Source organism: Spermophilus citellus (assembly GCF_964194105.1).
Source record: "Spermophilus citellus genome assembly, chromosome: 8".
Classification (NCBI taxonomy): domain Eukaryota; kingdom Metazoa; phylum Chordata; class Mammalia; order Rodentia; family Sciuridae; genus Spermophilus; species Spermophilus citellus.
The window spans coordinates 44024399-44042015 of NC_138189.1; the positions used below are offsets into that span (position 1 = coordinate 44024399).

At 40.4% G+C, this 17617-nt stretch overlaps 2 protein-coding genes across 2 annotated transcripts in view; one reads left to right on the top strand and one right to left on the bottom strand.

Annotated features, from left to right (window-relative positions):
• POLR2B (RNA polymerase II subunit B) overlaps nucleotides 1-3292 on the top strand; it is a 52159-nt gene extending 48867 nt beyond the window's left edge. The window contains exons 24-25 of the mRNA XM_081304103.1: nucleotides 1884-2079; nucleotides 2814-3292. Coding sequence (XP_081160229.1) covers nucleotides 1884-2079; nucleotides 2814-2903 — 286 coding nt within the window. The 3' untranslated portion in view covers nucleotides 2904-3292. The remainder of the gene's footprint in view (nucleotides 1-1883; nucleotides 2080-2813) is intronic.
• The window catches only part of IGFBP7 (insulin like growth factor binding protein 7), a 68342-nt gene continuing 53924 nt past the window's right edge, over nucleotides 3200-17617 (bottom strand). The window contains exons 2-5 of the mRNA XM_081304115.1: nucleotides 11314-11423; nucleotides 5125-5241; nucleotides 4382-4508; nucleotides 3200-3467 (exon numbers count right to left, since the gene is read on the bottom strand). Of these exons, the coding sequence (XP_081160241.1) occupies nucleotides 3448-3467; nucleotides 4382-4508; nucleotides 5125-5241; nucleotides 11314-11423 (374 nt within the window). The 3' untranslated portion in view covers nucleotides 3200-3447. The remainder of the gene's footprint in view (nucleotides 3468-4381; nucleotides 4509-5124; nucleotides 5242-11313; nucleotides 11424-17617) is intronic.

Genomic DNA, 17617 nt, shown 5'->3' on the forward strand with positions numbered 1-17617 from the left:
TAGGTTATTGAAGAAATGGGACTATTTGGGAGATTTTAATTAGTCTGGATTTTGCTGATTACATCTCAGGGCTGTGTTTTTTTATAAATAGCTAATTTGATCAAAAAGTTTGATATTTAGGGTTTGAGGTTTTTTGTTTTGTTTTTGTTTTTGTTTTTTTAAATGTACTGAGGATTGAACTTAGTGTGCAGTACCACTGAGCTATACCCCTAAGTTATTTTGAGACAGGGTCTCACTAAATTGCTGAGGCTGACCTTGAACTTGTAATTTCCTGTCTCAGTGTCTCAAATTCCTGGAATTACAGGCATGTGCTACCATGCCTGGCCTCAGGCTTGAGATTTCTACAGTAATACCTCTTAGGTGATATTATGTACTTCCAATGTCTGGTTGCCTTTCTTTTTATGATTTTAGTAGCTACTGATGATCATTGCCTTAAGCCCTTGATGAAAAAGGGATTGCAAACTGATGAGATTCTAATTTTTATCATTCCTTCTTCATTAGCTGGACTACTTCTCATTTTTCTTTAACTAGTTACCTGTTATGTAGTTCTTATGGTAAAGGCAGGGTAAAGGTTGTTTAGCATTTTCCAAAGTTGAACAATGACTTTTTTTTTTTTTTTTAAAGAAACACAGGGGACTCTTGTACCAGAGGCTGTGATTCTGCCTATCAGGAGAACCTTTTTTTGGGGGGTGGGGTACCAGGGATTGAACTCAGGGGCATTCGACCACTGAACCACACATCTCCAGCCCTATTTTGTATTTTACTTAGAGACAGGATCTCACTGAGTTGCTTAGGCTTCTTGCTAAATTGCTGAGGCTGGCTTTGAATTCCTGGTTCTCCTGCCTCAGCCTCCCGAACTACTGGGATTACAGGTGTGCACCACCACACCTGGCTCAGCAGGAACTTTTTTTTTTTTTTTTTGGTAATACTATAATAAACCCATTGGTTTTATTTTATGTATTTTATGTTATGAAAATTGCCATCATCCACTTGTACAATGTGTTTCATTTCTGTGTTGGGGAAACCTGTTTTTCTATTACAGTTGCCAACATTGCTTTTATTTCAGGCTTTCCTTCCTGGGAGTCTCATTCATTGAGAAGCTGCTTTGTTTAGATTGACTTTTTAATTTACTTTTGAATATACAGTTGAATTCTAGAAAGTTAAATGATAACATGATGAGCCTATACACTTTGTATTTTATGAGGAAAATTATATGCTATACTTGAGATCTAATGTTATCTTCCATTTGGGTACCTTTTAATGAACATCAAATGTTGTTAGGCTTCTTTCTCTCCTACCAGGCAGAGAGAATGCTAGATGTTTTAGTTAGCTATTTTGCTGCTGTGACTAAAAGATCTGACCAGAACAATTGTAAAGGAAGAAAAGTTTATTTGAGAGCTCAGGTTTTCAGAGGTCTTAGTCCGTAGAAGGCCGACTCCATTTCTTGGGGCTCAAGGTAATGCAGAACATCATGGTGGAAGAGTGTGGTAGAGGGAATTGGCCTGCTTGGTGATCAGGAGCAAAGAGAGAGAGATATCCACTTGCCAGATACAAATATATACCCCAAAGCCATGCCCTAATTCCCACCTCCTTGAGCCACACCCTACCACTTCAGTTACCATTTAGTTAATCCCTGTTTAGGGGATTAATTCACTGATGGGTTAAGACTCTTACAACCCAGTCATTTCTCCTTTGAACCTTCTTGCACTGTCTCACACAAGAGTTTTTTGGGGACACCACATCTAAACCATAACACTAGGATGTATAAATTAAAGCTGGATTCTCTTTGTTTAGTAATATCATTTTTAACCTTTGCTGTTAGTCAAGGTGGTGTTTATAATTTAAGATAAGCACAAAATAATCTGATGTTTTCCCCTCAATAGTGATGGTGGCCTGCGTTTTGGAGAAATGGAACGAGATTGTCAGATTGCCCATGGTGCAGCCCAGTTTTTAAGAGAAAGATTGTTTGAGGCATCAGATCCATATCAAGTTCATGTTTGCAATCTTTGTGGAATAATGGCAATTGCTAACACCAGGACCCATACATATGAATGCAGGGGCTGTCGCAATAAAACCCAGGTGTGTATGGACTTGATCTTTTTTTCTTTTTAAGGAAAGGAACTCAGACTGTGGGCTTTTTTAAAAAAAATTTTTAATTGTAGGTGGACACAATACCTTTATTTTTTTTTTTATTTATATGTGGTGCAGAGGATTGAACCCAGGGCCTCACACGGGCTAGGCGAGCGCTCTATGGCTGAGCTACAACCCCAGCCCCTGATAATTTTTTTAAGGATATAATCATGTAAGGCTGTTTATCCAGGCAGATTGAGTGTGGTGGGACAGATTGTCCTTTTCACAATTTTGGTAACATACCTCTGTGAGATGCCTAGTTTTTTTTTTTTTTTTTTTTTTAATTTGTTCCAATTAGATATACATGATAGCAGAATGAGAGATGCCTAGTTTTAGAAGGAAAAATATTTAGATTTTTCCAAGTCAGCTGAAGTTTGATAATCTATCCAAGTTGTTCATGTCTTTGAAATAATAAGGCCTTGCATAGGAATTTTAAACAATGAATTTTTCTTAAACCGTTCGAGGAGGTGAATACAAATTGTGCCTGGCAAAAAAGCTACAAAACAACACAGACACAGTTCAAGGCCAGCCTGGGCAGCATAGCAAGAAACAAAACAGCCTGCTAGGAGGAAGGAGCACCATGAAGCAAGGTGACAGAATAGGTGGTCACTTCAGTGCTGCTCATTCACTTGCCATCTACAGTGCATACAGTCTGCTAATTACTATTTATTTTTTCTTTTCAGATTTCTTTGGTGCGAATGCCTTATGCGTGCAAGCTGTTGTTTCAGGAACTTATGTCTATGAGTATTGCACCTCGAATGATGAGTGTTTAAATCTTTTAAAGGATTCTCAACCACATTGTTGTAAATGTCCATGTCTTGCTGGGCACAGTGGTGCAGGACTGTAATCACAGCAATGTGGGAGGCTGAGGCAGGAGGATGGCAAGTTCAAGGCCAGCCTCAACAATTTAGCTAGACCATATCTATGTACAAATAAATAAATGAATAAAAAGACTGAGGATGTAGCTCAATGTTGGAGCACCCCTGGGTTTTATCCACAGTACAAACAACAACAACAACAAAAAAACCTGTTTTACTTCTATGATATGGCTTTAAAAAATGACAATGTATTGAGTTGCGATAGAAAGCATTTTATTTGTTTTGTTTAATGATATGCATGATTTTCTTCTGTAAATAGACAATAAAGTTTTGTAGATAGTCTTGATGTGTTGTCTTTAATTGGTATCCTGTGTTAAAACAAGTGACTATAACTAAAGCATTAGTGAATTGGATTAGAGAAACTTGTTACTAGGCAAGAACAGGGTTGTAGTTATTTGTGACTACTTTTAGCTCTTGTTGAGTAATATTTTTTTTAGGTTTATAGTTCAGCACCTTCACCTGTTAAAAAGATAAAAAGATAAAAATTAGTTGCATGTATTGACATGGTTGACTTTCTAATTAGCATTTAGTTCAGTGTTTCCAAATAAATAAAGATGCTTAAAATGCATAAATAAAGGGTTAGGCATGGTGATTTGCACTTGTTGTCCCAGTTACTTTGGAGGCTTTTGCAGGAAGGTCTCTTGAATCTGGAGTTCAAGGCCAGCCTGAGCAACATAGCAAGACTCCATCTCTTAAGAAACAAAACAAAAACCTTGGGATAAGGGATATATTGGGTAATAGTATAAATGATATGCTGAGGTCCTCCTGGGAATTTTAGCTATACAACGTTAGATGTGGAAGGCAGTTCTGCTGTATTGATCCATGTACAAAAGAGGACCTTATTATAGGCCTGGAAGAGCACATTTCACAAACACCATGTTGAGGTCCAACAAGGTTAAGGAACTTAGCTTCGTGGTCCAGCTCTCATTAAAAAATAAATGCCACGTGGATAGAAAAGATTATGGGAAATACAAGCAATTCCAGTCAGGTTTGAGTTTTGACTCTCCTTGAAGATAAGGTGAAAGCTTCTAAGTCATAATATTGGCCTTCATCAACCATCCAAATACTCTTTTGGAACCATGTATTCTACATTTTAATGGCATATTTAATGCCCTTGGGGATTCCTGACTTTACTGAATTTTTATTAATAGTTTTTTTTAAAAAAATATTTAGTTGTAGATGAACACATAGTATCTTTATTTTTATGTGCTGCCTAGGATCCAACCCAGTGCCTCACACTTGTGAGGCAAACACTTTCCCTTGAGCTATAGTCCCAGCCCCCTAATGATATGTTTGATGCTTTGATTCTTGGTTCTGTTTATTAAGCAAATCACTAGTTATTCTTTCAAGTGGCTGTGAGATTGATTACATACCTTTTTTCACTGGTATTTCATGTAAAGCATCAACCACTGTAATTTTTGCTGATGCAGAAGCCTGTCCTTGGGAATTGGATGCATGGCACTCATATTCTCCAGCATCTTCCTTACTTAGGGGAGATACCTGTGGGGAGAAAAAGGATCTTTAGTTCTTCTGTGGTGGTCTTTTTTTTTTTTTTCCTTTTAGTAGCTTCCATTATATCATAGTTTCCTAAGATGACCAAAGAATTTTAGTAAAGATACTATTAGAAGTAGTGCAAGTCCTGTGCTGGAAGACTTATGGTCTGTTGAGAGTATTCATACTCTGAGGAAATGTCATGGGCAACTTTTGAAATATTGTTGAAGTTAAAAACTAGATATGTGCACATACCAATGTTAGGGAAACCTTGATATTTCTAAGTAGTATCTGAATATCAAATGTAAAGTAAAATATTCATTAGTCACTACTCAATTAAAATAATGCTTGGGTCATTTAGTTTCCCATAAGAATTTTGCTTTGAACTTTTAGGAAAAATTTTTTTGAGTTCTCATTAATTCATTGGTTGTTTCTAAAACATCCAGTCAACTTCAACTCTTATTTAGTTCCCTTTGAAATGGGTCCAATGACCGACTCCTTGGTCAGGCTGTTCCAGAGATGTGGAAGAGGAAGTACTTTTCAGGCTGGCAGGACATTGGTTACCTTTACCAGGGCTGAGTGTCTAATCCTAAGAACAAAATTCTTGCCAGCTCTTGGTACTCACCAGCACCCAGCCAGTTACTTCATGCTTTTCTGGGCCACCCCGGGTCTGAATGGCCAGGTTGTCCCGGTCACCAGGCAAGAGTTCTGTCCTTTGAACTCCATACTGACCCCTTTGTACCTGCAAAAACACAAGGAAAGTCAGCTCTCTGCATCAAAACATCAACTTGGAAATGGCTACATTTCCAAAATTGCTCTTGGTGGTCATCAGACATTCTCATTGGGTTAAACCCAGCACTTTACCTACAAGTTCCCTTTACCCAAATACTTGTAAAACAGAAGTCCTCTTAATTCCTCTATTCCCCTATAAGCAGCATGTTTTAAACAAAAATAATGTGCTTCTCTACATGCTTGGAGAATGTACGAGGCCAGCCTTTCCTGCCACTGGCTGCTATCACTCACCCAGGCCCTTAGAAATCCTGCTCCTCGGTACCGGGCCTTTCTTGCCTAACAGGCCATGTTAGACTGACAAACTGTCATCTAGTGCTAGTTTGATGCTTGGGGTCCTTGGGGCTCTTCCTGTAACAGCCTAATGAATGGATAAATAGTAGCTAGAGTCCAAAGCTAGTTCTGTTACTTTGTTCTCAGGGCTAAGTATTCATCAAATGATTTACAGAAGACCTGAGGTCAAAAAGACCTGTCAAATACATGCCACTATCCTTGTTCTCTTATGGCAAAACTTGCTGCCTATTTCTGTGCATGTCATGATGGGATTCAGAAGATGAGTTAAGAGGAAATTCAGTTGGTTTAATGAATATCGTCCTTACCTTCCCCTTCATCTTTAAAGTTTATTATATAAGCTTTGGAAAATACACAGAAGAAATTTACTTGTAATCCCTCCATGTGTACTCCTTAGCAACTCAGAGTACCCAAAATTTTTAAGTTTTTTAAAATAAGGTACAGGAAGTAATGTTTGTTCATTTTATCCTAGGCCTCTTTTAAGAACCAAGTGAATGTTTACTGTTAGTATGTTTGTAATTAGGAAGGATTTACAACATCAGAAAGGTAGTTTCCTTTTAATTTTCTTCTATGCCAAAGCCAGTTAATTTTTTTTTAAATGGAATTTCCCCACATTGCCACCATTAGAAAAAAACAGATAATTCAATATCTTTCTCTCACGAATGCTATAGACAAAACAGATAACTGGAATGTTTTGCTTTCAGTTCTCCAAATAGCTGGTAGAAACAGCAGCTTTTGAAATAGTTACTTAAAAATGGTCTTGGGGCTGGGACTGAAGCTGTAGCTCAGTGGCAGAGCACTTGCCTAGCATGTGTGAGGCACTGGGTTTGATCTTTAGCACCACATGAAAATGAAACAAAATAAAGGCATGCTGTCCATCTACAACTACAAAAAAGAAAAAAGAAAAAAAAAAAAAAAAGGTCTTGGAGCCGATAGTATAGCTCAGTGGTATACTGTGCTTGCTTAGCATGTGCAAGGACCAGGGTTTGGTCCCCAGCACACGCAACACAACTCACACGTTAATAATGATTCTTAATATTTTGGGATAAGTATTAATTTGATTCATGGTTAAAGGTAATATCTCTGGCTTTTATTTATGAAATCCCAGAATCATAAAAAATTGGGAGGGGATTTGCTTTTGAAAAATATATTTTAATGTTTTGGGAAAGTGAAGATAAAAAACATATTCATCTTTTTTATTAACTGGTAAAAAAAATATGGAATGCTTCATGAATTTGCATGTCATCTTTGCATAGGGGCCATACTAATCTCTGTATCCTTCCAATTTTAGTATATGTGCTGCCAAAGCAAGTACTCGTATAAAGGTTTTGTGTGTGACCAAAACAAAACCACTTAGCAACTGAGTGGTTGATCCTTAGATCATGTATCGCTTAGTAAAAAGCATTTTGTGCTAATTAACCCAATCCACTATGCATGGAGAAATTGTTCTTGTTCAACACAATATTTAACAGGACTCGTAATGTATTTTAATTAACACATTATAAAAAGTTATACACCATGTAGAAAACATGGAAATGCCTGGAATTTTTATGTGGCAACTCTCCCTTACTTGAGTAAGTAGAGTTTAAATGCTGACAAATATGTATTTTTTTCTACTTAAAAAATGATGCAGCCTGAGAAAAGTGGTTTCTAAGACAATTCTGAAGATATTCAATAGGCTGGAAGTGGCTCAGAGTCTTAATGTTGAAGTGCAGGCAGGAGAGACTGCCTTGTCAATCACCATGGGAGGCTGACCCATGAAGTTATTTCAGCCTTTCTGGTTGTACTTTAGTTACAACAAAGTCTTCTTGAATCCTGTTATTGTAATGAGCAATAAATAAGACAAAGTTCCAGTGTTTATAGAATCAGAATAGGTTAGTCTGATTCTTGTAGGTTAAAAGATTTCAAGAGTTTGCTGATTTCTGGGAAACTTTAAAGGACATTTATGTATTATAGAACATATTTGCTTTTTGGCAAATCTTCAGAAGAGTTTTATGATGAAATAGAATGTGCATCTCTGTTAAAACATTCAAATCCCTAGTCGCTGTAAACGAATAAAAGATGAAACGGCTGTCTGGGAAAAAAAATGTGTAATACATGATCAAGGGTCAACATCTTAAATGTAAAAAAGCCACAGGCTGATTGTAACAAGGAACACTGCAATATAAAGTGGGCAAAAGGCAAATGAGAGGGCGGTTCAGAGATGAGAAAACCCAGACATGAAAATCTTCTTAATGTAGTCAAGAAGATGAAAGCAATAATGAGATGTATTAACCCAACTGAAAAGGGAGTTATTCAGTTCTGGGTGGCTGCAGGGAAATGGCACCCCCCACACACTGCTGGTGAGAGAGACTTATTGCCATCCTTAGATAGTAATTGGACAATGTCTATTAAGACGAACACAGGTAGTTTGACCTAGTCCTGTAGCTTTGGGGGCATCTACCCTAAGGAAATGGAAGGGATGTGTACTAAGATATTAAGGGAACATCACTTAAGATGTAAAAAAAAATGGAAACAATGAAAACAATACAGGAATGGTTTAATAAATCATGGCCCCTCCATCTGTGGAATATTATAGCTACTGAGAAGAAGGCTTAAGGGATGTCCATGAAGTATTTATTGAGAAAAGCAAATCCAAACGAATCTATTAGCAGACTGTTTTCATTTTACCGCTCATGCTAGGGGGTATGTTTTTATATGTTTGAAAAGGGGAAGAGAAGGACACAAACCAGGGCAGTTCACATTGGGTATTTATTTCAGGGGTGGGCAGAGGAGGGATTATGAAATCTTTCTTTATATATCTTTGGATATTTCCTCTCTTATCATTATCACTGTGTTTAATTAAAAAAAAAACACAACATTCTTAGAGGCCATTCAAGCCATAATCTAAAGAAATGTCCAGACAGGAAAAGAATTAAATGGACAGCCTCTTAGAAACCTCCATGTCTGGAAGAAGTTAAATTTCATTGCATTATCTCAGACTTACAGAGAAGTCTGGTCATATATGGCTATTTCAGTTCATGTCCCCATTTAAAAATATTGCTCATGGGTTTGCTGAGAAGGTGCAGAATGGTTAATGGCAGGAATGATCAAAACAGCCCACTCACCAGGCTGGGACCCCCACAAAAATTGCTGCTGCAGCCTCCTATGGCTTAGAGAGAAGTCATTTGTGTCCCCTAGTACTGCTGCTGCTAAATCCTTGAGTCACAAAGAACACTGCCGTCTCTGAGTCAGGTGCATTGTTTAACAAGTAAGGATTCTAACGTTCACTTCTATCCAAAGGATTTTGTGCTTAAATTGGATTTGAAATAATATATGATCTTAAATCTGTCTGTATTCTTCATGGCCTGGTTTCAGGAGAGCGGAGAGAAACAAATGCCTGTTTGATTATCTAGGTCAGTGACTTCCTCAGTTTTTGCCATGGCCTAAAGAAGAAGTACTTTTCACCTGGTCATTTGGGATATATGAAAGTTTTACCAAAAAATACCTTAATATGCCCTAACATATTTTCTGTACTTTTTGTCTTTTTATTTTATTTTTTTAAATAAGAAAATGCTGGTTGTGATCCCTGCACCAATTCCAGGACTCACTAATGTGAGTCATGGTCTGCAGTTTGAAAGCCTTTGCTTTAGGTCATGCAAGTGACCTCACATCATGAAGGCAAAGGAAATCAGTGGAGCGTTATGGTTGGGCTTTTGCTCCTTTCTAGCAAGATTTGAGAAAACGTATTTTGTGTGTTTTTCCGTCTACCTTGACTCCTTCTCTTCCCTTCACTCGGCCCTCTCCATCGATCTGTCCCATACAGTTCCAAGGCAAATTGTTCCCTGGTACGTGTGCATGATAGCTGGGGCATGGCAGAGCAAGGACTGAAGATATTACTCTCTGACAAGATTTGGCAATAGGATTCTATGCCCCAGGATACTCAGGCACTCTGGTTTCTCTTGTGTAACTATCCCTAGGGAGCTGTAGAAAACTGCAACAGAGCTTTTTATAGGAATTCCCTTCACACTTTGGGAATCCACCTCTCCACCCACAGGGCAAACCAGTGAGATCCAAATAAGTAATGAGGAATGTCGGCAGCTTGTGCAGTAGAGGCAAAGGAACACATTGGGGGCTGCGTTTCTTCTCTTAATACCCTCCTTTTAAAAACAGATTTTTTTTTTTAAATTGAGGTTAAATTTCATTGCTTCCCAAAACAGGAGTTTCAGCTGTAAAGGGCAGTGTAGTACAGCTGGTGTTGTCTACCCACCCCTCAGCCTCAGGCGTTTTCTGTTATCTCTACTGGGACTCTACTCATACCAGGTGCTTTCTCGGTGGCCACATTCTTGTGGCCACGTGGGGGCGCCAGAGGCTGGCAGGTGACCCGACCTGTTCAAATGCTTACAGAGGGATTTTTGCACTGCAGCAGGGCAAACCCTTTCTTTCCTCTGGGTTTTGTCCCGCCTGGCTGTGGTACCAGAGGTGGGTACCAGAGGTGGAACCCAGGGCCTCACGCATGCTAGGGAAGCACTGAGCTAACACCCCCAGCCCACAATAGCGTTTTTCAATCTGGGGTGAAGTTTTCCCCCCAGGGTACATTTGGCAATGTTAGATTTTTTTTTAATATTTATTTTTTCGTTTTAGGTGGACAATATATTTTATTTTTATGTGGATGCTGAGAATCAAATCCAGTGCCTCACGCATGCTACGTGAGCGCGCTACCACTTGAACCACATCCCCAGCCCCAAAGGAGATATTTTTAATTGTCACATGAGGACAGTGGAAGGGTGCTATTGATATTTAGTGGGTCCAGGTCAGGGATGCTGCTAAACATCTTCCAAAACACAGGCAGCCCCCACAACAAAGAATTATCTGTCCCCAAATTGCAATAGTGCTGAGGCTGAGAAACCCTGGCTTACAAAGAACCCGGCTGACCTGGTGGAAGAACTCACATTCTTTATTTTTCCATTTGGAAAGTCGTTTTAAAGCTTATTTGTTAAAATAATATCATGGTTTTCCACTTGCAAGTAGCATTCAGCAAAATTCAAACAGGAGAAAAATCTTTCCTTTGATGTTCCTCCCTTGTTCTTTTTTTAAATGCTCTGTTCTGGAATAGACTCTCCTGTCTCTAACAGGACCCCGTGGCCAAGGCACCTGGAGGGATACATTGCACCTCACTCCTTCCACCCACTCCCATGTCCTTAACATTTACTCATCCTATTTTCCAACACGTGGGAATCTGTTAAGAATAATGCAGGCTCACAAAGCTTCCTTTAACTTCTTGGCCAGACCCCTGACCTCCTCCTTATAGAATGTGAACAAGGTCTCTCAGCAGACAGGATCCAAAGGAGTCAAATGTTGGGGACCTCAGTCTTAAGTGAGGAGACTGATGCTTTGGCAAATAGTTGGGGGATCCACTTTTGGGCAGAAAGAGAGGAATTCACACTCTTAACCATTATGCTGCAGTCTCCCCTGCGTGCAAACACACACATACACACAGACGGGGTAGGTCAAGGTGTTCAGTGTTGTTGTTTTCCTGGTTTCTCAGGCTCCCTAGCAAAAGTAGGGCAGGGCCTGTTGTGGAGGTCAGTAAAATATTCGCTAGATCCAGGGGAGCTGTCTCAGGCTGCTGTGTTCTGCACTCTGAAGAAATAGCAGGGAATGGGCCTGTAGAGGATTTCACATGGCTATGGTCGCTGGGCAGTGTGAGATAAGCTTGTTACCCTAGGATCTTCCAGAAATCTGTGCCACTGACCTTGTTCCAGATGAGAACAGGGGTTGGGATTCCGATGACCTCACAGCTCAAGTACACCTGGGCACCAGTGACATTCCAGATGTCCTTGGGTGGCGTCACAATGGAAGGACCTACAAGAGAAGGCACAAAGCCAAACCAATTTTTTAATAGCTCTGAACATTATTTGGCATCTTAGGAACTAAATATTGATGTTTATGAAGCTGTCCTCTCTGAGGATATTTGAAATAAATTTCAAAGACTAGTCTGGCTTCTTCCTGACACCAGTCTAATTTGAGTCTCCACTTTGGGAATGCAAGAATCTTAACAAGCAAACCAACAAAAACAATTAGGAAGAAAAATCTGTTCTTTCCCAAACTGTGCTTAAATGTGTTTTAATTTACCAGCTGTTTTGCATCATCTGGGATTTTTCCATTAATTTTAGTTCCAAAAATTTAATGTTTTCTTTCGTTTGTTTATCAGTATGTCTATTTCGGGGAGGGGGATAAACAACCAACCGCCCTTTGGGTAGTCAAAGAAAAAAAAAATCTAAGAGGTTATTTCAAAGTGTGCTGAACACCCAGCCCCGACTCAAGAAGCTGAAGGTTGACAGGTCAAGATGAAGAGAAAATGGGGAGTGCTGGGTGCCTTGATGAAGACATCAAGGAAGATGATAGAGGGTCTTTCTTCCAATACAATTTGTAAAGAACAGTGACTGCCTATTGTGACCAGAACCCCAAGGAGAGGGCTCATTCCCAGAGTCCTCAGTGTCCAGGGCTCTGGTAGGGGACACAGTGAGAGGGGTCATCTTGAAGGTATGGCTTGAATGGAGTCAGCAGACGTAGCACCTTCTGAGGGAGGCCAGAATGACACTTAATTCTGGAAGCCAGCGCTCACTTCCATAGCTCTCCTCAGGGAGGCCCTTACTCAGGTCAGCACCCACACTGTGCATCCTCTTACCACTGACTTGTCTCTCTGGTCACAGAGTTGGCAAAGTGTGGTCCCTAAGCCAAATCTGCCCACCACCCCCGTCAGCCCGGTATTATATTTTATAGTTTGTAAGTTAAGGTCCTTGCGCTTTTTAAATGGTTGGAAAAAAATTAAAAGAAGGCTAATATTTCATGGCATGTAAAAATGGTTTTGGTGTCTGTAAAATAAAGTGTTACTGGACACATCCATGACCATTTGTGCCACCATGGCAGGGGTCAGCAGTTACATCTGAGACCTGGTGGCCTAAAATACTGGTGATCTAACCCTTCACAGAAGAAACTTACCGACTCTTGCTCTAATCAACGGAGGGGAGACGGATGCCTAAATAAGATATCACAGGAGTGGCTCAGAACTTTAATCCTGTGATATATATGCCCATATACACTGGCTGATTTCTGGTTCAGCCCTGACACACGCACTTTTGGAGCAAACAGATGATATTGAAAGAGTGTGTGCTTACTACTGGTTCCTCCTCTGGAGAGGCCAGCTGCCCCAACATCTGGGGCGGGAGGGGGGGTGGAGAAACATACACTTATCTTTAGTGGTAATTACTATTGCACTTATGTTAATTCTGAGCACCAGCGTCCAGCCATGAGGGTCTATCCAAGAGACTTGGAACTGTCCACAGGGGAGAGGACATAGACTCAGAAAGAGCCCCTTGTGGCCCCTCTTCTGTGCTCTACACTGTTTCTCGAATGAATGAGTTAATTATTCCTTCTAAATTTCTTATCTTGGCGGCCCCTGGGGTCTTCTAGTCTAGTCAAATATCTAACTGCAAGGTCATCCCGCATCAGGGTCCTGGGAAAGGACAACCTCCCCTTCAGGGCTGGAAAGTTTTCTGGCATAATCAGCATTCAAAGGACATGAAGTCTCCCCTTTTGCAACAGGCTATTTCCAGCACATATTAATTTCTCGAAACAGAAAGGAAATGACCCCAGAAAGATTTTCCCACTCATCTAAAGTATTAGAAGTTTTTTTTTTTTCTTAAAATCCCTCAGGATATTTTTCTTCTTTTCCCCCCTTTGTAAGAATGCGCAAAACAATCAAAGTTTGAAAGCTCTAAATATATTTTCTGCTTCCTTCCCTTCAAACCATAGGTCTGAATAGGAAGCATGTATCTTGACGTGGGGTCTTGGCTCTTCTGTTGCAGTGGTGGATTTGGGGCATAGCTGTGCTCTATTTATGTATTTTTCTGGCTCAGTCTCAGATGTCTGAAGGCACAATACAGAACCAAGGGCTGGGCCACACCCTCTCCTGGGCTTCCTCCAGGGTCCTGGGATCCCCAAAGGCTTGGACACCACATCACCGGATCTGGCTGGACTTTGAACTACTTTCACCCTCGAAGGCCCCCTGCTGCTCGGTCCTCCTTCCCACACAGACTTGGCAGCCTGACCTCAAAGCTCAGGGGATCTCCAGGGATTGTTCTGGGAAGAATACACCAGTGTTCAGAGATTTGGAGGGGCTCAGGAACAAAGCTTCCTCTCACGTCTCAAAACCACACAAGGAATGCAAGGCGGTTTTGCTGTGAGGTTTTGCTTCACCTTGCAAAGTCCCACTTGTTTTAACCTGTGTTGGTCTCCCTAGTGGCAGCAGAGCTCTCAGTCTTGGTCAGGGGCAGCCTCTAGCGTGCACAGGGAAGAGCGCCAGCCTGGCACGCTGTCAGAGACCTTGAACACAGGCCACGGATTTTCTCATGAAATTTTTTTTTTTTTTTTTTTTTGTTCTAGGGATTGAACTCAGGGACACTCAACTGAGCCACATCCCCAGCCCTATTTTATATTTTATTTAGAGACATGTCTCACTGAATTGCTTAGCACCTTGATTTTGCTGAAGTTGGCTTTGAACTTGTGATCTTCCTGCCTCAGCCTCCCAAGCCCCTGGGATTACAGGCGTGAGCCACTATGCCCAGCTCCATGGAATAATTTTTAAGTGAATGTTCTTCATTTTAATACAGATCACTTTATCACGTTTTTTCCCTCGTGGTTTGTGCTTTTTGTATCCCGTTTAAAAAACTTGCCTAGTCCTATTTTCTTCTACAAACCTTGCACATAAGTTCTTTTCTACATTTAGGTTTTGGTTCCTCTTGAATTAATTTCTGTGAGGTAGGTAGACATTTAATTGCTTCAGCACCATTTATTTAAAAACCATCCTTTTCCTGATGAATTGCTAATGCCTTTCTAGTAAATCCATTGACCATATGTGTGTGGGTCTGTTTCTGCACTCTATTCTGTTCCATTGGTCTGTGCATCTCTTCTTGCACCAGCAACCATAGTATAATGTAAGAATTAATTATGCTAAAATTGAAGCACTAAAGAGAGAGCAGACCTATTATTTCTATCTCCCTCCAACCCTCCTATTATGTCAAGAATCAGAACATTCCAGGGAAGCAAGAATTTTTAAACAAACACTTGAACCCAGGAATACTTTGAATAAGAGCCATTCCAGGGGGTTCAAGATCAGGACAAACCAGGTTGTGAGGTCCCTTTTTTCTCTCCCAATCCTTGGAATCATATAAAATTTTAGGTAAATGGGCTTAAGTCAACAGTTAGACTATTCTAAAAACATAAAGTAATTTGTCCATCTTACTACCAGGTTATGTCTAGAATTCTGCCAGAGTCCTATACCATAAAAAAATCAGTATTATTTTCTATCTCCTGTGGGGTGATGATGGAAGGGCAGAGGAGGGAATGTTGGCTATTTCAAATATTCTTGAACAAAGGTTGGGCTTCATAGCACAATGAGAAGTTTCTAAACTGAACAATTTCTAAACTGAAAAGTGCTGAACTATAAAATGGCCTTTAGGTTTTGATACGTACCCTCTTGCAAAGGGAGGTCATATCAATGGATGATCAGGCAAATACTGGAGTGATCAATAGACCTCACAGAGTCGGTAGAGGCGGGTTGGCCTCAACTTGACTGTGTGATAGGGATCTGCAGCAGCCTGGCATTCTTTGCACTCACTTTGTTCTGAGCTGATACTTGGCATCTCCCTCCTGGGTTCTCCCTGTCTCTGTGCTGCCCACCTGGTCTGGAAATTCCCTGGGCATGAGCGGAGGGAATGGGGGGGACTCTTGATAAAAGCAGAACATAGCAGCATTACAGAGAGCTGAGTGATGTATGTGGTGGGGAGGGAGGGAGAGGTTTCATGGTGACCCACAGGAACTCCAAGAGGACAAGTCATGTGTGGAAGGATGAGAAGGTGAGAGTGCCATTCATCGGCTGCTATGAAGCCACAACAGTGCTGCACCCCGACTCCAAAGCCCATCACCATGAATCCCACTGGGAAGCAACTTCACTGCTAACCATTCTCTTGAACTGTCTGTCGGTCCCACAGTATAATACCAGAAGGTTCTGTTTTACCTGAGAGCACTCAGCTCCATAAGTCTTTAACAAGCAACCAAAGAACTTCTCACCCTCTCCACTCTTTTTTTTTTTTTTTAATTTAGTACTGGGGATTGAACTGGGGGATGCTTAACCACAGAGCCACATCCCAGCCCTTTTAAAAATATATATTTTAGCTGGGCACAGTGGTACACAACTGTAATCCCAGCAGCCAGGGAGGCTGAGGCAGGAGGATCATGAGTTCAAAGCCAGCCTCAGCAAATGTGAGGTGCTAAGCAACTCAGTGAGAGCCTGTCTTTCAAGATGGCTAAACAAGATCCAGAATTTATTTCTGTTTTTAAGGATAAAGAAATTTTTAATTCACTCTGAGCTGATTTTCTCACACAAAACTTCAAAATTGATTATTGAATTGAGGCCAGACCAAGAGTTATGACACTGCCATCTAAATCAGGCTCACTGTTTGGATTCCAATTAAAACAAGTCACAGGATTTTTTAAATGTATAGGGACAGACACCAAGTTAGTTCCAATTATTTATTTATTCTTGCCTTTTTCCATTAAGGACTTTAGTCTGCTCAAACATCTGTCTAGAAAACATCCTGTCCGTAGAATTCTGTCCACTGTCCCTCTCTGTCGCCTACTCACCCAGACATCTGCAGAGAGCAACCACACTGCCCATAGTGCTGGCTGGTGCAAGGAACATCTGCCCTAGGTTTCCCCATGTCAAACCCATCTGGAGTTTTCTGTTTCACATGACTACCTCCGAAAGAGGCTCTCTTGTTTTATTCTCTTACCTTACACAACTCATTTAATCCTCATTCAGTCTTTTCTCAATCTTTTAATTCTTTCCCAAAGTCAGTGTCTATCTTCCAAGCTCATTTTCTTGTTCCCCTATTTTTGATAACTCTTACTCAATACTCTTACATAGGCTTTTCTTTGTAATTATTCAATGAAGGGAAAGAAGAATAAAGAGGAGAGGGAGGAAGTGGAGAAGAAAGAAAAAAAATGATATAAAGTAAGGCAGCCAGATCCTAAATGAAGTTGTAAGAAGAAAGGTTTAAGTTTGGATGGAAACTAAAATTCAATTTCATGAGTCAGCGACACCTTAATGCTACCTAGATGCAGACAGAGGCCTCTTATGGAATCTCCACCCAAGTCTTCATCCTCCTCCTTAGCCCCTTTTAATTGTGTTCTAGATAACTGACCCACAGACCACCAGATTTCTTTAGAAACATTCAACATTAATCTAGGTATACTATATCCTGAGAAACACTAAAGTTATAGCAAAAGCAAAATTGCAGAAGCATGGATTTAAATTTGGAATATTTCAACTTGGTTCTGAAGGGGCTAAGAAGGGGAGTTCTCACAAAACACACAAATTACATGTAAAAAAGACCTTAAAATGGAAGACCTTGAATTTGGCCAGCAATTCATTCAAGTTGATTTCATATAAAGTTGTAATAGAGAGGACAGAGTTAAAGTTCATTATCCTATAATAGGAACAGGGAGGGATAATGCTAACAACATATGTGAACAATTTCCTAGTCTTTTGTAGAGCACAAAGCACTTGCCCGCCATGACCTGAGATGTCTCCATCAGGCTACTATTAAAAAAGAGACAGAACTCTCTGGGGAGAGAATGCTTGGCTCTGGACTCTTGCCAAATTCTAGACGCTTAGACAAACACTTTAGTCATTTTTACAGATTAAGAAACCAGGCCAGGGCTGGTCTTGAGTGTGGGAGTGAATGCACCTATCATGAATGTCCCAGAGTACAGCTGCCGGGTGTCTTGACCGACATCCTTAAAGTTCTGAGGTTCCACTGCCTAGCTCTGGAGTCTAGAGTCCAATGTGTCTCCTCATCTACCAGGTGCAAGGTGTGTGACTCGGAACAAAATTCATTTCCAAGAGATGAGAAAGCAGAACTTACAAAGAAATAACCAGTTACCTACTTAGCCAATATTTTAATCTAGAAGAGCTAGGTAGAAGATGTCAGGAG